Below are 24,076 nucleotides of genomic sequence, written 5' to 3'. Positions count from 1 at the left end.
CATGGTGGAATGAAACAATTATGTTTTGGACTCAGGCAGCTTTGGGATAGAATCCTGGCTCTCCCACTTTTCAGCTGCAGGACTCTGGAAGCATGGTTCGACCTCTCAAAGCTTCAATTTCTTCATTTCGGACAGCAGGGATTGGCAATTTTTTTTTTCTGTACTGGGCCAGAGAGTAAAAATTTGGGGCTTTGTGGGCCATACGGTCTCTGTCACAATGACCCAAGTTTGCCATTGTAGTGAGACAGCAGCCATAGACAATTCGTAACTGGAGGGGTGTGCCTGTGTTCATCTGAAGCTTCATTTACAAAAACAGCTTGAGGTCTAGGCCATGGTGTACCAACCCCTGGAAAGGGATGGTTATATCTGTCCTTCAGGGTGGCAGGGGATTAAATGAGAGAGAACATGGGAAGATTCTGGACCAGCATCTTCTTCAGAAACTCTGGTGTGGTGGTAAAACACAACAATGCACTCTCGAGTCACATGCAGGACACTGGACAACTTGTTTAAAATATGTGATCTCATTTCTTGCTCCCACAACCCTGTGAAATCATTTCCATAACCTCCACACTGAGATGGTACATGGAGTTGGAGAAAGAAATGGTCCAAGACTGGGAGCTGGGTGGCAGGGCTGGGGCTCGAGGCCTCCACCGCGTCTGTCTTTACCGCTAGACTGAACTCCCTCCCCCGTGGACTTGCTCCAGCAAGGGGGGACATGATGGCCCTTTCTCCCAGAGAGAGGTCTCTTCACCCAAACATAGGCCTGATGCTAATCTGACTCCTTGTCACTGAATCAGGACCAATGTGTCAATTAAGGTTCCTGATCAGACTGCCATGAGCTTTCTCTCCTGGGCCCCCCAGTCCGAAAGCTGTCTTGTTTGCAGGGGATCCCTGCCTGGCTTATGTGCTGAGTTGGGTGGACAATTGAAGTAGAGTGGTTTCTTTCCACAGTGGCTACTGGGACCAGTGCTGCCCACTGACCAGTCCCTCCAGGACAAGTAAGCAGGGCAGACTCCATAGGAGCACAGCACGGAATCCAGTGGAGACATGCCTTCTCAATACACATGTTCAGTTCTGATGACCACTCTTTGACAGGCTTGGAAGAAATACCAGTAGACCTATTTTTCAGATGATGGAGGACACGGAGGCTCTGGGAGGTTAAAAGTTACAGATGGTCCATCATGAGACCAGCTGGACTGGTCTTGAACCTGTCCTTGGGCTGCAAGACTGGTTTTGTCTCCATGATATGGTAGTGACTTATGGGGAACAGCCTCGCACCTGAAAACATCTAGGCAAGGATGTCATCAGAAGTGACCTAACCATTTACTTTGCTTGTGGTGATGAATAACCATGGATTCTTTATTAATAAGCATAAATCACTCATAATAACCATTTACCAATTACTAAGAATGAAGAGATAAACAAATGGATTCCTCGATTAAGAGGCAGGGACACCAGGGAGGACCTTGGTGGGCTGGCGTGTTCCTAAGCCCCTCCATATAGCCTCTGAATTCTCCCCCTGGTCCTAGGAGGCCCATTTGACAGATAAAGGAGCCACCCTAAGAAGCAGTTGTTTGCCTGGGGTAATAGGGCATAGGATTCTGTTAGTTCTGAACCTGAGCATTTTGCTTTGAAGAGAACCATCTGCTCGGTTTAGAACCTTTGAGGTTCTATCTCTTTGCTGGCGCACTTTTGTATGTCCACATCATCAGTCAACCTCTAAGCCCGATTTCCACAGAATACCATCATAATCTTGATCTTTGACACATTGAATTTAAGGCAGGTCCTTCCTTCCCCAAGCCTGTTGGAGTTACCATCGCTAGCTCTCTGTGGTATGGTCAGAAGAGAAGTAGCAGCCCAGCTCAGTGGTTAGGACTGTCAGCTATAGCCCTAGGTTTGCATTCTGCCACTTCCTAGCTCCATGACCTAGAACAAGTGACCTGTGTTCTCTGTGTGTCCCCTTTCTCAGCTCTGAATGAGGGTGAGGTGGTTGTTGAGTTGGTACAAACCAAGCGCTTAATGCTGTATCTGGCATGTAGTATGTCTTTGTCCGTTCTAGCTGCTACAACAAAATATCACAGACTGAGTCATCTGTGAACAACACAATTTCTCTCTCATGGTTTCTAGAGGCTGGAAGTCCAAGCTCAAGGCACCAGCATGGTCAAGTTGGGTGAGGCCCACTTCCTGGTTCATAGATAACCACCATCTTGCTGTGTCCCCACATGGTGGAAGGAGCCAGGGAGCTCTGTGGGGGCTCTTTCATAAGGGCATGAATTCCATTCATGAAGGCTCTACCCTCATGACCTAATCACCCTCCAAAAGCCCCCAAGACCATCCCACTGGGGATTAGGTTTCAAGACATGAATTTTGGGGAAACACAGACATTCAGTCTACAGCATAGTAGGAGCCTAATAATGGTTAAACAATAACGGACTCGTTTTACCAAGAATCAGGGCTCAGCAGTCTTTTGGGAGCCACAGAGCAGGGAACTAGAATCCACAATTCTGCTGCCTTGTTTCTCTTTGTTCAAAAATATGTGATTAAAAAAATTTTTTTTGTTTAAACTCCAGAGACGTCTGCTTTCCTAAAGTATTTCAAAGATGCACCTGCTTCTAGCCCAGCAGGCAGCAGCTGCCTTTGCCAGCACGTCTGTGTCTGGGGACGGCAGCCTCTTTGTCTTAGCGGTGACCCTGCCATCACCAGCTCCCCTGGGAGGTGACAAGGCACGGAGCAATGTTGCCTCCTGTGCCCATGGGATGGGAACTGCTCCCGCATACCAAGGTGGGACAGGCTGGGGTCAACACTCACCCTGTCTCTCTTCTGTTGTGGGCAGAAGCGGGCCAAGACCAGAAAGACACGGAAGCCACTAGGACCACATCCCCTCCAGGTAAGCACACTCGGCTTCTCCAGCCTGCGGATAATGGCTGTCCCTATACGTTTATGAGCTCAAGTGTGTTCTAAAACACGGAAGAATCATTGAGACTAATTTACTTTTATGCTGTCCCCACCCCCAAAGTAGACAAATGAAGTTAAAAGGTAGATTCGTTAGTAGGAAGAAATGGAACCCTACCTGATAAAGAGACACATTTAGAAAAATATAGAAAACTGTGTTTTGTTTTCTATTTCAATCCCCTGTACTTCCATGTTATACAGAGAGCCACTTTTACTATCTGAAGGTGCTCCCTTCTGACATCTCCCACCTGCCCGAACATATCCATGAATATAATTAAAATGCATTTGAGATCGCTTGGCACCACGGCTTTGCAGTCTGAGCTGTATCACTTAAAAAATGAGATGATATTCCCTGACATTAAATATCTTTCTATAACATGATTTTTAGTGGTGGCTATACCATAGTTTCTGGTGTGGAATACCATAATGCATTTAACCAATTATTTCTAACATTTGTTCTTATCAATAATAGATATACACTTTATACCCATCCACTTCTGATTAATTTGTCACAGTAAATTCCTAGAAATTGAATTACTGAGGGTGTAATCATTATGTGTATCCCTACAATATGTATGTATCCATATGTTGCCAAATTGCCCTAGAGAAAATTCGAAACAACTTACCCTCACACTTGTATCCCATGGCTGATACTGCCTACTATTATTTAAAAGCAAGTGGACAAAAACCTCTACCATGTTAATAGAAAAAACCCACAGTAGCTCATTTCTCCCCCTTCTCCTCTCTGATGAAAATTGAAAGTCATGCTTTTTGTATCCGAGCTGGGCTGGCCTCTCACTCTGGGAGCTTTGGACCAGGCCTGGACAGAATTCCCGTATCTTAACCGAATTTAGGGAGATGGGTCACCAGTGTCAGCGCTAAGGGCATTGAGACTTGGGCCAGCTTTGCCCTCAGGTGCACAGTGACCTTCTCAGGCTGGGGGTGCGAGGGCAAGAGGAATCTGTTCCCCAAATGGGGCAGCCATTCAGGAAGAGTGATGAATGCTGCATGCCCTCATCTAAGCCATTCAGGAAGAGTGATGAATGCTGCATGCCCTCATTTGATTAGCACCAAGAATCCAGAGAGTTCTTGCTCAGAGGGTGAGGGCTTCTAGAAGGACACTCAGACTCAGCAGGGAGCACACACGGACTTCTGGGGCTCTTTCTGCTTGTCGAGTTTTCCGTCTGGAGTCTTCACCCCAGATCAGATGTGTCTTCACACTCACTGAGTGATTCTAATGGCTGGTCTTGACTCTTCCCTCCTTCCTAGGCATTTAGCTAGAAGGATTATTCAAACACCAAAACAGGTATTATTAATATAGTTTTACAAATGGGGAAATCAAGACTGAGAGAGGCTAGTGATTTGCCCAAGATCACATAGCTAGTATGTGGCTGAGCTAAAATGCACACTCAGATTTCCTTACCTCTAAAACTGGGTTCTACCCACTCCACTCCACTGACTGGGTGAGTTTACTCAAAAAGAAACAGAGCCAGGTGTTTGTTAAAGGTGGAAAGAAAGATTTTACTCAGGTTTCCGGAGCGGGGAAGAGAGACTCCAGGGTAACCATGTTCACCTCTGATCTGTATGGAGATGACTGAGCCTTTTAGAGGGAAAATGGGAGGGTGGACAATAAGCCGGAAGTCCGGCAGAATCAGGGGAGGGGAAAATCCCAAAAAGGGGATGGGGGCTGTTTTCTGAAAACTTAGGCAAGGCAGGTGTTGGGTCAGTGTGGGTCTCAAGCTATAAGTTCTTTGGCTGCCTTGAGCTTTCTTGGGCAGGAAGTCAAGAGGAAGCGGGAGGCTGGGTCATCCCAGGGAAACCAGGCTGGGGTTGGTCTAAGTCTCCTAGTGTGGGGGCAGGGCATTGATGAAATAGTTTGTGCCACGAGTTTGCAGTTCTCATAGGTCAAGTTTGAGGCCTGGTTGAGAAGAGGGCCCAGAGGAGCCTGTCTAAAGTCTGGTCAAGGAAAGAGTCTGTCAGCTCCCAGCAGTCTGGAGCATGGTGGAAATGAACCAGTTCATGGGTTTCTGTTGTGGGACTGGAGAGGGGGTGGGGCATGATGTTAGTTAGACCCAGAGGACTGAGGGTACAACAGGGCCACTAAAGCCCTGCTCCCACCCCCCAGGGAATAGAGCACTGAGCAAAGACATGGAAGCCTGGATGTATGAAGCAAACCAATATGGCAGGTTTGGGGAGAGACTGCCAGTCAGGGGGCCCCTGAGATGCCCAGGCTTCTCCCAGCGCTCTGGGTTTGCAGACGGTGGGGCAGAGCCTACAAAGCTCCCTTTGTCTGGACCAGACTGGGTTGGAAGTGTCACTGCCTCTGGTCAAGAGAACAGGTGGGGCTGACACACAGCGAAGGGAGACCTGGACGGCCTGGCACTTAATTCAGACTACGATGAGAAGGTCTTCCAGGATTCCCAGGAGCTCGAGGCGGGTTGTGCTTGCCTACGTTACTGAGCACCAGGAGTTAGCTTCATTTCTCCACCGTTCTTATCTCTTCACTTGTGAACACCATGCATGGCAGGCTCATGGTAGTAAATATGACATAGGCTGGGACAGTGGTGGTTGCAAGATGTCACGCAGCTGGTCCATAGCGTGGGCTCCTGTCCAATGTAACGTTATCACAGAGTATGTGTTTGTTATATTTATGTTCCATTTATTTATTTAATATTTTAGCACATTTCATTTATTTATTTTTGTTTCAAATTTTTATTTAAATTCTACTCAGCTTGTGTAATATCGGTTTCAAGAGTAGAATTCAGTGACTCATCACTTACATATAACACCCAGTGCTCATCACAAATGCCCTCCTTAGTACCCATCCCCCAACTAGCTCACCCCCCCACCCACCTCCTTCCAACAATCCTCAGTTTTCTTCTCTATAGTTAAGAGTCTCCTATGGTTTTCTCCCCTCCCTTTTCTTTATCTTTCTTTTCCTTTCTCCTGTGTTCATCTGTTTTGTTTCTTAAATTCCACATGAGTGAAATCATATGGTATTTGTCTTTCTCTGGCTGACTTATTTCACTTAGCATAATACCCTCTAGTTCCATCCATGTCATTGCAAATGGCAAGATTTCATTCTTTTTTGTGGCTGAGTAATATCTCATTGTATTTACAGCACATCTTCTTTATCCATTCATCAGCTGATGGACATTTAGGCTCTTTCCATAGTTTGGCTATCGTTGATAACGCTGCTGTGAACATTGGGGTGCATATACCCCTTTGAATCTGTATTTTTGTATCCTTTGACAGTGCGATTGCTGGGTCATAGGGTAGTTCTGTTTTTAACATTTTGAGGAACCTCCATACTATTTTCCAGAGTGGCTGTACCAGTTTGCATCCCTACCAACAGTGTAAGAGGGTTCCCCTTTCTCTGTATCCTTGCCAACTTCTCTTGTTCCTGCCTTGTTAATTTTAGCCATTCTGACAGGTGTGAGGTGATATTGTGGTTTTGATTTGTATTTCCCTCATGATGAGTGATGTTGAGCATCTTTTCATGTGTCTGTTGGCCATCTGGATGTCTTCTTTGGGAAAATGTCTATTCATGTCTTCTGCCCATTTCTTAACTGGATTGTTTTTTGAGTGTTGAGTTTGGTAAGTTCTTTATAGATTTTGGATACTAGCCCTTAATCAGATATGTCATTTGCAAATATCTTCTCCCATTCCATCGGCTACCGTTTAGTTTTGTTGATTGTTTCCTTCTCTGTATCACAGAGTATTTGGAAATTCTCATGTAACATCTATGGATCTGCAAGCCCAGATTGAGGATGCTATCCTAACACTTTGTTCTTCTGAAATATCTGCATTTGGGGTTGGTCGTGTGTCCATCAGCAAACCTCTTCCTGAACTGCTTGTTGAATATGAGCCATAATGTTGTGCATTTTCAGGATCTGCAGAGATTGTTCTCTCGACAAAAGGAGTAACCATGGTCCCCGCTGGTTTAAAATCTTTGGGCTTAGCTGTGTCATCCATCAAAAGTGGCCTGGAGGAGACAACTGGAAAAGGTGAGTGGGAGCAGGCAGAGAAGCCTCTGTCCTCTCTCAGACTTGAGATCCTCTGGATGGGTTGGTAACAAAGGCCCTTAGGCCATGGTGTCATACTGTGACCTCTTCATGTCGGTGGGACTAGAGGGGACCACCCCTTGCCAGGTGAGGTCATGGGACACAGAGGGGACCCGACTTGCCTGTGGTCACTCAGCTGCTGAGCTGGGGAAAGGGGCCCACTGGCCTAATGCTCCCATCCCTCTTACTGGTGCCCAAGGGAAGAGCTTGGCATGGTGCACACCAGGTTGTTGGAAAGAAGGAAACACCTGGGCTTTCACTCCCTTCCCCTTCTCTCTCCTCTTCCCAGGGGCCCCACTAGTGGCCCTGCACCTACAAGGAGCTATGGCCGCAGAGAAGGGCTTTGTTAGTACCAGGCCAGCCCTCCACAGCATGCACTACAGAGTGATGGAAAAAGCAGCATTTGAGAGGGAGGCTGGGCTGGGAGCTCCTCGCAAGGCCCCTGGCTTCTTGGTTCCCCCCGCCAACCCCACCACTGAACCTGTGATCATGGGGTCTGCACAGTGGACTGTAGCCAGGCTTGGCCAAAGTTGCAGGCAGAGAAGGAGGGGACAAGGGTGGAGAGGAGGGTGCAGGAGGGCAGAGGCAGGGGCAGAGAAAGAAAAATCAAGGGCTCTGAAGGCGAACCCAGGCAGAGTGTGCTAACCTGCTGGAGTCAGGAGGCCTAGGAGGACAGACAGGATGCCTCCAGGACGCTGGGCGCTGCCCGGGCCTCAGTGGGACATGGTCACTCTACTCAGCAATCACATGTGGCCGAAGAGCACCTCTGGTCCTGACCAGCCCCCCACCCTTCAGGGGGATTTAACCAGGAGTCTGGGCGGAGCTGTAGAAGCCTGGCAAGGAAGACTGGCTCTCTGAAAGCCAACTCATGCCAGACGGGATGCTAGACAGGGGGACTAGCCCGTAGCAGCTTTCCCAGCAGAAGGGCAATGGGAGGTGAGGACACAGCATTTCCTCGGATGTTCAGTACCCATCTGGATCACTGCCTGCTGGTGTGAACTCTGTCCCGATGTCCCTGCTCTCCTGACAACCCTGTTTCTCATCAGCCTGTGACAGGTTCACCTTCCTGCATCTGGGAAGTAGGGACAATGCATGGGTGATGCCTCAGCTCGGAGAGATGCTCTTCTGCCTGACATCCCGATGCCCAGAAGAATTTGAATCTTACGGCTGTTACTGTGGGCAAGAAGGACGAGGCGAGCCAAGGGATGCCCTGGACAGGTAGGGACATGTGAGGGTGGCAGGCCGGTGGTGCTGACGCTGTCCCCCGTGGGAGGTGATAACTCTCCTCTCCAGTGGGCATGGCTTCAGGCTTCACAGAGAGCACTGCCTGACTCGGGACGGCTGCTCACCATCATGGGCAGCTGAGGCTCAGACTTGTCCACGGTCACTCAGCGGTGAAGGGGCGGAGCCACACAGATCCTGACCTGTCTATGTGGTCTTTGGTCCAGGTCTTTGCCCTGCAGGGGGCCACATGAAAGTTAGCTTCTTAATAACTTTTTTAAAAAAGATTTATTTACTTATTTTTAGAGAGAGATTGAGAGAGAGAGAGAGCAGTGGGGAGGGACAGAGGGCAAGGGAGAGAGAGTCTTAAGCAGACTCCGTGCTGAGCGCGGAGCCCGACACGGGGCTCAATCCCACGACCCTGAGATCATGACCTGAGCCGAAACCCAGAGTTGGACACTTAACCAGCTGAGCCACCCAGGTGACCCAGCTTCTCAATAACTTTTAAGTATAACTGCTTAATTTTATATCTGCCACTCTTGGAAAAATTTTCAGGGACCTCGTGCATTGGTGAATCCATTCATTCATTTATGTATGCGTTCAACCTTCCTTTCTTGAGCTTTTGCTCTGTGCCAGGCACTATGCTGGGTGGTGGAGACACACAAATGGTTAAACCTGAAGGAAGCAGAGGGAAAGAAACTCCTGGCATCCCCAGAGGAGCTGCCTGGTGCAGGAGATGGGCACTTCAACCAAAAGACCACCAACATCATAAATGCGGCCGTCAAAACAGGGGGAACAGTGGAGGAGTCAACCTAGACATGAGCTGCAGGAATATTCCAAGAGTAGAGTTGATAAGGCGTAAAGCCTGGCCACACGTGGGGACTGTCCCAGCCCGTGGCCAGTGGGCTCTGCGCTCAAAAGGTGTAGGACCCTTGGGATGGTGGGGTTGCTGAAGGAAAATCCACAGCTGGAGTAGATACTGGAGACAGGGAGAAGACAAGGCCCAGTGTCGTTAATATGCAGCCTGAAGTGATGGCAGGCACATGGGGCACGTCACCTGCAGGTGTCTGGCTGGCTGTGTCACTCCCCCAGCCACCCTCCTCCCTCCCTTTTCTCCCCTCACCGCTCACGGCCATCTGGCCCTACCATCCGACCAAGCTCTGCAGGGCATCCGGTGGGGAGGAAGGTAGGGGCTCTGCTCCACAGGCCACCTTCAAAACTTACCTCCCACCGGGTGACACGGAAGATATGTCTACTCTAGCAGAGTGTAGACCACACTGGAATCGTAAGCATGTCTACATGAGCAAGTTCAACAATGTGGGCTCCACTGTCCGAGACAGAGTACTCAGTGAGACAAAGCAAGCGGTAAAAGTCTAGGCAGAAGTCACTGTGTCCTGTTGAACCCCATGGAAAGAAACCGGGGTCGCTCCTGACCACTGGCCATATTTCACAAAAACATGAGATTTGATTGGGCAGGCAAGTAAGTTACAATATGGCTTCCCTGACCTCCACTGGGAAGAAATTAAAACAAAGCCATCGCCTTGACCAAGGAAGAGTTACTCAAGTTGATCTCATCTTCTGCAAGGGTGTCTTTTCAAAACTATGTATACTTTACATTTTGGGCAATTTGAGTGACTTCTAATGGTATTTTGATCATAGGTGATTTCTGATTTATTCGCTGACTTTAGATTTTAACTATGATATTAGCTTTCCACCACCACCTGCCCCAAGCAGGTGCACGCACCAAGAGTGTGTGGCTCAGCTGTGAAGACAACTGAGTGGGACTGCCATTTGTAACCGACACAGGCCTCCAGCCATTGGCCACTGTGCCAGGCACAGTGGTGGTGCTCCCACACCCAGTGGTGGTGCTGGCAACATGGGAAGCTGATACTTGGCTGAGCACAGGCTCTACAGAAAGGCATCCAGCCATGACGGAGCCCTGCTCTGGCTGTGGCCTCTGACGCCATGTAAGAACTATTTGAGGATGGGGTGAGTGAGTGGTGATGGGAAGATTTTGGGAGAGTGGGAGCTCCTCTGGGCTGGAGCCGTCACAGGATTCCTCTGGATGTCCATGTGGCTGGGGGACCTGGAGACTGTGAGGCTTTATCAGGCCCTGTTGGGGGGTTGTCTAGACACCGATTCATTCCCATATGGTTACTGAGGTCTTGCTCCATGCTGGACGCTTTGCCAGATGTTGTTCTTTATTTATGCTCAAGATCATTACTCTGCCCTCTTTCAAGGCTGGGGTCCAAAGGGGTGCCCTATGGATGTGAGATTAACTGTTCTATTAGGTAAAATGTTGGAGGGAGTGGGGTCACTGCTAGTCCTGATGGTACCTTTATGTAAACGAAAAATGGCACCCCTTCCTCAAGACTAGTTCCATCTGTTGGCAAATTACTGGCATAAATATACAAATCATTATCTTTGCAGTCAATGAAATGATTATAAGAATACAAAAAAAGATTTTTTTGTAAATAATAATATACATACAGTGTGACTGACAGTTTTAGATGTGGCATCTTTGTGCAGTGCACAACCTAAACAACCATACATGGTGGTCCTATGTGCACTGGAAAGGAGGGCTTGGCTTCTCTGTAGGGATTGTGGGAGAAGCAGTCCTTGTAGGAATTCCTGACTCAGCTGGGTTTTCCTTGGTCTTAGGTGCTGTTTTTCCCACCACTGCTGCGTGGAGCAGGTGAGGAAACTGGGCTGCGTGCTTGAGAGGCTTCCTCGGTCACCAGTGGAGTGTGTGGACGGTACAGCCAAGTGTAAGTGCTGCGGGCCTGTTCAGTGAGCTGTGCCTTCACTCAGGTCAGCATCACATGTGGCTCAGGCCTCCCGATGCTTTCCCAACCACGTTTTCGTCTATAATGTGATTTAATACTTTTCTTAGCCGTGAGGCACACTTACTCCCTGATCCTGCTGAGGGCACGGAAGTTCAAGAGGCTAAGTCAGCTGCCGAAAGTCAGAGCTGGGTAGGAGCAGACCAGGAACAACAGAGCCCGTGCTCAAGGAGTGCCTGCCACGTGCCGGCCAAAGCTCTCAAGATGGACTAACAGAGTTGATCCTTCCAACCATCCTGTGCGGAGGCCCCGAGTCCTCCCCTGACGGAGGAGGCGGCCGAGGCCGAGGTCACACTGTAGAAAGAAGTTGGTGGTGGGAGCAGGAGTGGGGCCTGGACTCTGCCCTCGCTCAGCAGCGGCAGGGGCCTCCCTGCCTCCTTGCGTGCAGGACCACGTGCACCTGTCACGTCCGGGAGCCCCGTGCCACTCCCGCACTCACTCACTCACTCATCTATCCCACACGCCTTTCCTGGGAACTAGGAAGGCACTGAACAGGCACGATCCCTGCCCCAAGTCCCCCACAGCCTGGAGGACAGACAGTCACGCAGGTGACTGCTCTCATCCCGGGTGGAAGGTGCTCACTGGAGTGCAGAGGCTCCGGGAGCTGCGGAGGGGGTCTGAGCCCCCAGAGCAGGACGCGGCGGTGGGAGAACTGAGCAGAGTCAGAATGATGGTGAGGAGGGATCTTAGAAGAGGTTGTCAGGTTCCCAGATGGCCACGCTGGGTGTGGATGTTCCAAGGGAAGTGGAAAGAGGAAAATCGTGGCATTTGGGGAACTCCTGGCAGTGTAAGAACAGAAAGTGGGGGTGGGGGACGGCTGCGGTGGCAGGTGAGGCGGGGAGCTAGATGGGCACCAGATGATCCTGTCAGGGCACGAGGAGCCGGGGCGGGTTTAGAGCCACGAGGGACAGGATCAGATTATTGTCATCGTGCCGTGGGGTCTCACGTGCCCCAGACTCCCTGCAGCCTCACAGGGGGACTGAACTCCTGTGGGGCTCCAGGGACCCAGGTCAGCCCTCCGTGAGCTCGGAGCAGTGTCCTGGACCAGACGCAGTGCTGGGTCCTGAGAACTGTGGGCAGGGCCTGCTCTGCGCTGTCCGGACACGAGGCCCGGAATTGCTCAGGGGAGCAGGCTCGCGTGTGTGTCCGCTCTGCTCTCGGGCCTGTGTTTGCGTGCCCCTCCTTTCGCTTCCTCGTGTTGGAGGGCAACAGGGTAGGAAATTTAGAGGGTCTGCGTGCTGAGAAAAAATCTGGCTGATGAACACTTCATGGTAGGTTCAGATGCAAAAAAGTCAGAACAAACACATCTTTAGCTTCACTGAAAACTACAGGTAAGAACAGATACTTGCAGGAGGCGTATCTAAGTACCTTCAAGCGCATTACTTCATCTGAGTCGGATGATAGCCATCCCCAACCCCACTGCATGCAACTGAAACATTCACGAAATCGGGTAGGGTTGCTAGATCCAGCACATAAAAAAGACATTAACTTGAATTTCAGATAAACAACAAATAATTGTTTAGTATAAGTATGCCCCAAATGGATATACTTATATGAACATATTGATCTGAAATTCACATTTAACCAGGCATCCCATATTTTATCTGGCAATGTTAAAATAGACTGCACCAGAATTACTTCCATCTGACAAAGGGGGAAGGTCTGGCCCAGAGAAGTAAGGAAGTAAGATATTTAACAGTTCTGTCCAAAAAACATTTTCCGAGTGCCAGCTCAGGAAACAGGGGTCAAGGACTGCCTTAGGTGCTTGAACACATGGGCTCTGCCACCAAGGTTCTCCATCCAGCGAGAGGGAAAGGTAAACACAGACACAGATGACTCATGCACAATGTCATTAACACACAACCTGCTGGGATAGGAGCCACAGGTGGGATCTGATGGGAGCCCACAGGGAGCTATTCCCTTTACCCTGGGGGCTCAGGGAAGCTTTTCTGGAGGAGGGGGTGCCAAGGGGAGTCTTGACAGACAGGTATGAGTTCACCAGGAGAAAGTGAGAATATTCCCAGCAGGGAGATCACGGATGCTGGACGTCGCGAGGCTCCAAGATGGTGGGTGGGGGGACAGGGCTGAAGGGGCAGGCAGGCTGGCCACATGCCACCCTACGTCACACGTCTGCCACTCTGTTCTTGCCCTCTAAGGTGTGGGGCAGAGCCTGTGTGCGAAGCTGCTTTGTGCCTGTGACCAGATGGTGGCCGAGTGCGTGGCCTCTGCCTTCTTTAACCAAAGCCTCAAGTCATCGGGCACACATGAGTGCCAGGGCCACCAGCTGTCCTGCGAGGACAGCATGCCCGGGGGCCCTGCGGCTTCCTCCCCTGGCTCCAGCTCCGAGGAGGACAGCGAGGAGGCCATGTCCCACACAGAGGGCCGCAGAAGAACCAGAAGATTTCTGGGGAAGTCACTTGGTCCTGTGGGGACTAGGCGACAACATGGCCCCAGAGAGACCCCTGGAGAAAGCAACAAGCGCCCCCCACAATAGGTTCTTCCCATTACTGTCCTCTCTTTGCGCCTCCATCTCTGTCCTCCCGTCCTCAGCACAGGCTCAAAGGGAAAAGAGCTGGCGAGCCCCTTGCATTGTGATGCTTGTCAGCTCGCATGGGAATGTGTTCTATACTTCCTTCAGTGCACCCTGGGAGCTCAATAAAAACTCCAATCAGTGTTCGTTTTGGTTTTGTTTTGAAGAAATGCTGTAGATACTAGTGCATGAGTAAATGCCAAACGTAAGATGACAGAGCCATGGAGCCAAAAATTATCTCCACTCCCTCATCACTGAAAGCTACTTTTCCTTCTATTAGAAAAAAAAGGGGGGTATATTTTTAATCAATCTTAGGGGATCACCTGTGGGACACCAATAACCCGAGGATATGTGCCAAGGACTAAAACGACAGCTTTTCTGGTATGTGCCCCTAAAAACACACCTGCCATTCAAGTTATTCTGAGTGTCCATGTGCCAGCCACCACCACCACGAAGAAGGTCCCAAAACTTCCAGCCACTGGAATAAACCATATTAAAAAAAAAAAGTCGAGGACCCAACTTTTTTTTTTTTAATACGGTTTATTCCAGTGGCTGGAAGTTTTGGGGGCTTAAATGCCCATGCTGACAGAGGCAGATTAATATCACGGTAATTGTAAAAACTTGAAATTATATCCATCCTTCTATCACTCACCAACCCTTCAGAGATTCTCCTGTGTTACCAGGCAGAAGGTAGTGTGTTACGAGAACCTCCCTCCATATTCGATAGGAACACAAAGTCCTTGGTTCACATCACATCCTTGGTTCTCAATCCCCATAAATCACGTGTCTGGTAGTGAGATGGTAAGAGCCCCCGCCTGCTCCTCAGACAGGAAAGCAGAACCGCTAGAGTTCAGTGTTGCTGACCTTCTCATGGTAGGAAAATATTCTGAAGTTGGCAACAAGTTAAGAAATTAAAAGGTCGTGGTGCCAAGCCAATAGCAGACATCCTTCCTTCCTTGCCTTCCAAGGGATTCATGTGATGAGCACCTTTTTTTTTTTAAAGACTTTTTATTTGAGATAGACAGTGAGAGAGAGTGAGCAGGTGGGGAGGGAGAGGGAGAAGCAGACTCCCCGCTGAGCAAGGAGCCTGATGCGGGACTCGATCCCAGGACCCTGGGGTCATGACCTCAGCCGAAGGCAGACGCTTAACCGAATGAGCCACCTAGGCGTCCCGTGATGAGCACCTTTTGGTGAATCCAACACATTGGTACCTTTTTCACCTGGTGACCTTAACTAACCACCAAAGCTGGGTTCTCCCAGAAGTGACCCCTCTGACAAGAACTCGAGAGCAAGTTTAGTTGGCAAGTGAGGGAAAGCCTGCGTGGAGACCGAAGAAATAGTGCAGGAAAGGTAGCCAGTGAAGGACGCGTTACCAAGCCAGTTACAACTAGAATACCCTACACACCGAGAGAGGAGAGAGGTGGGGACATCAGCTTCTGTCACATCAGCCTTTACTCCCGGGGAGGGTGACATCTCCTGGCCTGCTGCACACGGGAACAAAGCAGCCTCCATGGCAGAGAAAGCCTGCAGGTGCTTCAGCCAGCCAGCGGGCACCCAGTGGCAGAGGGGGCACTGCTGCAACTAGCGCATGGCTGGCTGGCTCCTCCCTCCTTCAGCCCGAAGCGAGGTCCCAACGGTCCACTCCCAGCGGCAGTCCCAGTCGTGAGTTCAAGCCCCGAGCCGAGATCAAGATTTGGACACTTAATGGACTGAGCCACCCGGGCGCCCGAAACACATTATCTTTATACAGAACAGTAAGGCCTGCCCTTGGCTCCAAAGGGTGGGCATCCCTACCTTCCTAGAGTCTGTGTGCTAGAATACATTGAGAAGATAGTCCAGAATAAAGGCTGTTGGTGTCTGCATGCTCACATGACATGCACAGACACATGAATTGTCTGGCAACAATGGTCTCAGCTAATATTCCACTGAGAAAACTGAAGGTTTCCAATGGGAATGCCCTCATCTTCCTGCTGCCAAAGCTACAAAATTACCTGCAGTCTCTCTCTTCCGTCTCGTTACAATGAAGTTAAGTGTTCCTTATTCAGATCAAAGGTCAATCCCTCCAACTAGGCTCTGTGTATAATGAATGCTCTATTGCCTTCTCGGGTCTGATTCCTGTAAGTATTTCCTTTTTCTTTTTTAGAGACAGAAAGCGCACGCGCGTTGCAGGGAATGGAGGGGACAGAGGGAAAGGGAGAATCTTAAGCAGGCTCTACGCCCAGATGCAGAGCTTGATCTCATGACCTGAGCTGAAATCAAGAGTCAACACTTAACTGACGGAGCCACCCAGGCATCCCAATATTTCCTTTTTTAACCAATTTATTCTCTTCTTCTGTATCAATCTTATCAGCATGGAAACATGTCCTACAATCTCCCATCTTTAAAAATCCCTCGACTCATTAAGCAAGATGGGGGAAGCGTGGAAATTGTCAATCTGATGCTCCTAGCTTTAGTCTCGTCCTTAAATGCCAAACTAGATGGTGCTCTGCCGGACACTGCTGACCTGACTCAACATCATCCAACACCTACCTCTTACTCCACACACTGCTGTGTGCACCAGCAGCACATGGGCTTCGACCTGCCCCGTTCAGAGAGGTGGGATCTGACAATGTCTGCCTTCGAACTTCCCTTCTTCGTGCGTTCTGACACAGGACTTCTCTGAGGAGGAAGCATGGGGCACCCTGGGAAACTACTCAGCTCTCAAGCACACACAATCCAGAAATGGGGGGAGGGTTGCTGCCAACAGGCCACCCACGTCCAGCAGGACGGACCTCCAGTCACCTACAGTGATGGACAATTCCTACATAAATCCTCTTAATGAGCCTTTTCCCCTTGCAATTCACAGTTTCAGGCCCTGGCCGGGTCTGCTGGGATCGCAGCCCAGAACAACCCCTGCGTGCAGGCCTCTGTCTTAGCACAAGTTCTCTTAAAGCAGAACCTGCGGCTCAAAGCGCAGGTAACTGGCAAATTTTATAGCAGGAGTAGGAGGTGGCGCCTGATGTTCTACCTTGGCTCTACTTTTTCACTCATGTGAACTCGGTGCTTGAAATCAGTATCTATCAGAACAGCTGACAGGGTCCAACCAGCTGAGGCTGGAAAGAAAGCACGCGACACAGAACGTAACACGGACGCTCCTCCTACACCGCGGCTTCCTGAGGTGGAGTAAGCAAACCAGGGTGGCACAGGGAACCAGAGCCACTATTCTTTTTCTTAGATCCTTTGTGTAAGTTATACAAGGAGAGAGGGTTGAGATGCAAACATTAAAACTGAAGCAGAGAAGGCAACTGCACTTTCCCAGTTCACACTACGTGCTCTGCCTTCACCGCATCTCGCCGTGACCAGTGGTTATGGTTCTGATTCTCCTTCCACGGATGTGAGGATGCATCCACCTGGCAACCTGATTTTTACCAAAGCTCTTCATTTTTAACTAAAGCAAAATATTAAATAAACTTAATTTAGTAAATGTAATAATTATAAATATCCATGTATCCAGAAGTAATTTGATTTTGTTTTATTGCTTATATATGAATTGCAAAGTGAATTTTTACATTTCAAAAAAACTCACCTTGTTACATTTATTACATATATTGGCATGAATAAGACAAATGAGTTCCATGTTCAGATAGGAGGAAGAGAAATGTTAATTGCTGGTAAAGTGTGGTATTATTCTAAAAGATAATGAGTTCAGAAGCATTAAGGGGTGTTTGTGTTGTGTGCACAGGCGTGTGTGTGTGTATTCAGGTGAATTCCAATGACAGTCGAACTCTTTATAAGCACAAAGTCAACACAAATATAAGGAATGTTTATATGTTAGCTATTCAGTGTCAAGGAAAAAAACAAAGCAAGTGTATGCAGCAAAAAGAGAATGATTAACAGTTTATTAAGAGTTTTAAACATCTACAAAAATATAGCCATATGGTGAACTTCAACAAATCCTAAACTTTCTGTCTCCAAACTGGCTAGAATACGGAACACACACCCATTACCTGGCAGGATGTCCTGCAATCTCCTGGAAAGGACAAACCAAAGAAAAGACCCACTTTTTGGGAATCATTATTAACAAGACCAGTTCAGTCATCTAGGACATATAGAAGTCTACTGTGATTTAAAAACAACAAGAAAAAAACCCTGCAAACCCCACATCAACAGTTTACAAACAGACCAAGAGAAAGGTGTGATAAACATTAATTCAAATGGTTTTCCTTTACATGCAATACATGCATTTCTTGTACCACAGAGAAACATGAAATTTTGTAAAGTTTGTTTGCATGAGTGCAACTGAATATAGATCTCCTTTACTTATACTATTCAATTATATATATTTTTCATACAAAAGCACACAGTGTTAATCTATAAAATGACATCCAAGTGGATGATGATTGTTTTTTTGCATGTCCCCCTGCTTAGATTTTGTTAAATGCACAAAAATTAATACACTTCTTTAAAAATACAGAAGAAAAAAGGGGAAATAAAAAACAGAAAACTTGGCCTATTATATGACGACACATTTTACCCACTCAAGAGGCAAAGTTACAGTGACAGCTACAAGAAGGCCGCTCAACGCCTGCACCATCATTCTGAAACAAGGTCTTGCTTACCTACATTTAACACACTGCCCAGGAGGGCTGAGTATCATTTTATGGGTTTAAATGACGAGGCTATTTTGCAAGATGTTTCAAAATGCTGTACTTCATTTATTAAAAAAATCTGGGGTATGCTTGTTCTTTTGTTACTTCCTGACCTTTCTGTTTCTTGTACAGGTGCCTAATAATCATAAACTCAAACTTATAACCTGCCATTCTCACTGTAGGTTTTCAAACAAAAACAAAAGATAAAAACCGAATTAGTGTTATTGCTAAGAATTTGTTTCTAGTGCAGTTTTGATTGTTGCTTTGGTCATAAAATAAAATTCAATGAAAATCTTAAAAAAAAAAAAAACTGAATTAGTTTTTGAGCTACAATTTTTGATATGTATATTGTTCTTTGTAAAAAGAAACTGAATCTGAAAAGGCAATACAATTATAAAGAGGTTATTCTATAAAAATGTCCTACGAGAATTTTGTAAGACTTGCAAAGAAAGTCATTCATTTTTGCTGTGTGATGGAATTCACTAAAATGTACATAATTTTAAGAAAACACTACAGGTCTCTGAGCACATGTGTAGAGTACACATGTAACCTTGGTAACTTAAATCAACAGAAGCTCACATTGACGATCCTTAGCACGCTTGATTGCTAAAGCCATAGGCACTCTTTTCAAATGTAATACACCAAATCCTCAACAAATGTATACAACTGAACAGTTCAAATCTTACAAATTAAAAGTCCATTTGGAGAATTTTCTGACTACGAGGATTTTAAACAATGCACAATATAAAAATGTAAGTAATGTGCTTTTGATAGAACTCAAAATGTACACACTCTTCACAGGTGAACTAGTAGCTGTTTTAAAAGTCTTTTTTTCCTACACTAAATATAGATCTGATTTAATTAATGGAGCCACAGCAAAATACTACTATAATTTCAAAGTATAGTCTGTAAACGAATACATCTTATGATGTAAAAAAATATTGCACAGTTTGGTATGCCAAGAGTAAGCTCTAAGCTTCTCTCACGTAGAATGGTCAAACTCTTGGCAGAAAACACAGTATTACAAGAACTAGACACTTTTAAGTATGGCGATTTTAGGGTTGGTCATATTCTGGGAATATTACTCAACAGATGTCTTATTACCATAAACAAGTTGAGGAATGCCTATCACATGTTGTTATAGATCACAACATCTAAAACATGGGGACAACAAGCCACAGAACAGTTTTGCAGCCCCAAGATTAGCAATATATTTGTATGTATTTGCTTTTGCAGATAAACAAACACAAAAGCAATTCTATTTCTAAGCAGTTGTGCAGATGTTTAAGAAATACAGTAGACACTTCATACATCTTCAACCCTCTGGAGGCATGTTTTAAAATTACATGTTTGTGAAAAGTTTAAAATATACTGCTTAACTGTGGAATGGGAGATCGATACATGTCCAACTTCAAAAGCCAACAGGAACTGCAAAAGAAATCCATCTTCTAAAGTATTCTAAATCATGGATGGCTCCACCATTTCTAATGTGGTGTGTGCCAAGCGTTTGGTTGAAGAGGAAGTCTCACTGTTATTCTCAAGCATTATGTTAATACACATTAAGTAAACCCTGAAAACTCAGGGTGGCCTTCATTTTTCGGCTTTAGATCCTACACTGAGGTCTTCATGAGCCACTCAGTACACACACAGATCTGGAAACTTCATCTCATAGACTGGGATGGACTGGTACTGGGCATGCCCAGAAGTAATGGTCAGTGTTCCTGATGGACTGGGAGGAGGGCTGTAAGAGAGAACAACCACGGTCAACAGGTTCACTGGCAAGCTGTTCATTTCACAGAACACTCTCCTAACTGCATGCAAACAGCTGAGTGAGACACCCAGCGTCGCTGCTGGCTAGCTACAGGGCTATGTGGGGCAAAAGATCACAGTGCTATCAAGCTCTTCTTAAGTCTGAACCAGACATTTTCTTTTGAGTATGTGTGTGTGTAATTTTTTATAATAGGATTACACTATACCATTCTGGTAAGCTTGTTCTGCTTCACTAGCAGAAAAATCTTTCATATGTACGCATATTGTCCTTTTTGCTGACAGCATGGTATTTCATTATGTGGATACACTGTAAGGGTATCTGATCTAATCCAGTGGATAAATGCAGGTTCATTTCCATTTTCCAGTATTATAAATAATATTCAGAGGTCTACTCTTATACACACATCATTTTATACTGATTGTCTCTAGGTTTACAGTCTTACAAACACAATTTCTTAATCAAAGCATACTCAAATTTGACTTTGATATATATTGCCAGAATACTAGCAATTTATACATTCAACACTGGAGTATATTTGTTCTCTTTTTCTTCTTCTTTTTTTAAGTCTTTGCCAATCTGGCAAGCAAAAGGGGATTCATTCCTATTTTTATTTTTAATTTTTGGGTTACTACTAGTGCTACATATCACAAAGATATCTACAAAAGATTAAGTATCCATTTTGTTTCTTTTAAAACAAATTGTCTATTTGAGTCCACTGCCTATATTTGTACTCAGATGTTTTTCTCTTATCAATATGGGAAACTAATTTTTTTGTATGATATTAATGCTTTTCCACAATTGTACTATTTGAGTCTCAACCCTGTGTTTTGGGTTTTGTTTTGCCAAATGCTTAAAAATCTTACCAAAAAATCACTTATGATATCTTCTGACTAAAACTATAGATTCATCTGCAGAGAACTGGTGTCTTTAAGATACTAATTTTCTATTCAAAGCAAGGTGTGAGTTTTCATTTATGACGTATTCCTATGCATATTTCAGAGATTTATAGTTACATAAGTCATATTTAGTTCTTTGAGTTTGTTAGTGTTTTATAGTTATGAATCTATGGGAATACATTTTCATTACCATTCATATAGTAATGACTTTAATGTATGCACAAATATTAACTTCATATTAACTGTCTAACTGTAAACTGTTCTTAAGCTATTCAGTTGTTTCTATTTTCCTGATATATTATTCTATTTCTGGCAACTAATAATTATTTTGCAATCACCATTCCAATAGTTGTAATATCCCCCTTTTTTACTGAGGGATAATTTTCAGAGTGAAATGCACAGATTTTAAGTATACTGTTTGACAAGAATTGACAAACATATACACTCGTGTGATCATACCCCAATAAAGATAATGAACATGTTCGTCATTCAAAAAAAGTTCCTTTGTGTCCCTAGTCAATTTCTCCCTACTCCCATATCCCCACACCCAACAACCATGTTCTGATCCCTATTGCTGACGATTAGTGTTGCTTGTTCCTGAATTTCATACAGTCTATACATACAGCCTGTAAGAATGGTCCATACAAGCTACACTCTTTTATGTCTGGTTTCTTTTGCTCAAGATGTTTTTTTAACAACAAAAAAAATGTGTTCCTTTTTATTGAATAGTATTTCACTATATTAAGAATATCACTATTTGTCTATTGTCTATCCACTCTCCTGTTGATGAACATTTGGTAATTATGAAAAAAGCTGCTATGACATTCATGTACGTATCTTTCTGTGAATGTAAGTTTTCATTTCTCTGGGTAAATAAATACTGAGAAATGGGATTACAGGATTAAGAGCAGGTATATGTTTAACTTTGTAAGAAACTGCTAAAATTTTACAGTGTTTGTACATTTTATATTCCCGTGAGCACTGTAGAGCATTCTTCTATAATGTCCAATATACTGTTAGGCTCATCCTATGAAATTCTTTCATGCACTGTATCACTCTGTTCTTGCATTATGAACTGGTTCTTTTTTAGTTTCCTCTTCTCTCCTAAAACATGTGTATATTTCCCTTTAAATTCTTTAATGTACATGTGTGTGTATTTTTAGGTCCTTGTCTACTAATTCCAATAACTGGATCATCTGTGGGGCTGCTTACTCCCCTTACTGTATTTTCCTGCTTCTTTGGATTCCTTATCATTTTCTTTATTGCACTAAGATCAAAGGGAATGAAAGGACAATGGAGACTGAAGTGTAAGAGTTTGTTCTGTTTCTTTTCTTGAGAAAACAAACCGTTTCCTCTGTCTGGTGGTTAGAGTGTAGGCAAATGAACAAGAGGAAATATATCAAACAAGAACAAAAAGCTCTGTATCATGTAAGCTATCCAGAACTCCTCCTTCCTAACTAGGTGACCCTGGATGAGTTACCTAACTTCTATGTGCCTCTGTTTCTATACTTGCCAAGTAAAATTAATCACTACCCTTTTTAAAGGTCTGTTATAAACATTAAATGAAATAATGTACTTAGTATAGTGCCTAGAAAAGCAGAAGTGTTCAATAAATCTATTAGTAGTAAGTGCTCAATAAATGCTATTAGTAGGCTTTGCAGTACCGATAAAAGAGAATTAGTCATAATCCTTATTCTAAAATATTCAATCCATATAGCCATGACGGTGTGATTAAATGTAACATGGTGGGTCCTAGCAACATTCCTTTTAAGAACAGAGTTATGGATTTGAATTTTTATTTTTCCACTCAGTAGCCGGATGACCTACAACAAGTTATTTCTCTAAAGCCTCAGTGTTTTTACCTAGAAAGCAAAAAAAAAATAGCATCTACCTACATTTTCAGGACTGTGGTGAGAATTAGCAAAAATAACAGATAGAAAACATGCAGAATAAGATCCATTGTAAATAGACCATAACTATTATAATTAACAGCACCAAATAAGTAAATGCCCACAGCCATCAATTTTCTCTGAATCTAAGGTATATCACATATTGCGTATTATAGTCTGAATTTCTGTTCTGAAATTTTTTAAATGAGTAATTCTTAGCCTAGTGGGAGTGGCAGGCTTGGTGGGGAAATGCCTAGAATAAGAGGTGTACTGATGAAAACATGCCTTGCACAGGGCAGCCGAAAAAAGAATGAACTAAAAAAGCAAGTGGACGACAACGTGTACCTGTCTCTCCTATTTATAGAATCCTGTGCTTGAAGCAAAACAGACTTAGCTCATCAGGTTAAAAATATAAAACATACAGCTGATGTATAAAAAAAACTCCAAAAGCACAGCTTCGAACTATGCCTCCTCCACTGTGCCGCCTCAGACAAAGGCCAGCGTCCACACTGAGGTCACAGAAGGACGTGCATAAACACTTTCCCTAGAGGGAACCTGCTGTTCTCTCTCCCTCGGTCTTGTGCTTCCCTACTTCAGCACCAACAGACACAAGTATGTAACCACATGTCCAAGTACGTTAGATGCCGTATGTTTGGGACATAAAGTTACAACAGGACTGCAATGGATATGACTGAAGAAAGTTTAATGATTAAGTGAGCCATCTGCACAGGGAGAATCAGTCTTGCCCTGGAAAGAACCATGAGGCTGAACCATATAAAACTGCATTTTTTTGCATATGAAAATGGTTAAATATGAGAAATTACCTGGTTAAACATATCATTAGAATGTGAGTCTTCCAAATTACCCAGATTTCCCTATCGGACCACGTGGAAGGAAGGAATGATCTAAAAAGGAAAGCTAGGACAGCTAGGAGACACTTAGAAGCAATGCTATCAAGGTCTGTCCAAACAGAATAACCACCAAGACAGAGGCACCTCTGTGATCTTGTGTTTGCCCTAACTGAAAACCACTATTACTTCAACATGATCAGCCACCAATCTACATGGGGGTTTAACAATTTCTATTTTGTTGTTATTTTATCACTGTTGTAGTAATAAAATCCTTACCGTATGGTGAGTTCCAGTATTTGAGCAAGTCTATCATGAAGCAAATTTGCCTACAAGGAGAAAAAAAAATGTTTAAGAATGGATTTTTTTATTTCCCAAAAAACCATCTGTACTAATGCAAATGCAATTTAAAGGACAAAGCATAAGTGCAACCA

At 45.3% G+C, this 24,076-nt stretch overlaps 2 protein-coding genes across 3 annotated transcripts in view; one reads left to right on the top strand and one right to left on the bottom strand.

Annotated features, from left to right (window-relative positions):
- The window catches only part of OC90 (otoconin 90), a 29,316-nt gene extending 15,742 nt beyond the window's left edge, over positions 1 to 13,574 (top strand). Inside the window, exons 9-13 of the mRNA XM_032416106.1 lie at positions 2,834 to 2,887; positions 6,843 to 6,959; positions 8,063 to 8,234; positions 10,899 to 11,005; positions 13,237 to 13,574. Of these exons, the coding sequence (XP_032271997.1) occupies positions 2,834 to 2,887; positions 6,843 to 6,959; positions 8,063 to 8,234; positions 10,899 to 11,005; positions 13,237 to 13,574 (788 nt within the window). The remainder of the gene's footprint in view (positions 1 to 2,833; positions 2,888 to 6,842; positions 6,960 to 8,062; positions 8,235 to 10,898; positions 11,006 to 13,236) is intronic.
- A 3,897-nt stretch (positions 13,575 to 17,471) lies between these two features.
- The window catches only part of EFR3A (EFR3 homolog A), a 105,908-nt gene continuing 99,303 nt past the window's right edge, over positions 17,472 to 24,076 (bottom strand). For both annotated transcript variants that reach the window (XM_032415470.1, XM_032415471.1), the window contains 2 exons: positions 23,922 to 23,971; positions 17,472 to 19,979 (listed from right to left, as the gene is read on the bottom strand). In XM_032415470.1, coding sequence (XP_032271361.1) covers positions 19,874 to 19,979; positions 23,922 to 23,971 — 156 coding nt within the window. In that variant the 3' untranslated portion in view covers positions 17,472 to 19,873. The remainder of the gene's footprint in view (positions 19,980 to 23,921; positions 23,972 to 24,076) is intronic.

The sequence above is a fragment of the Phoca vitulina genome, unplaced genomic scaffold (assembly GCF_004348235.1).
Source record: "Phoca vitulina isolate PV1807 unplaced genomic scaffold, GSC_HSeal_1.0 scaffold18, whole genome shotgun sequence".
NCBI lineage: Eukaryota > Metazoa > Chordata > Mammalia > Carnivora > Phocidae > Phoca > Phoca vitulina.
This window is presented reverse-complemented; position numbering and strand designations above follow the sequence as displayed.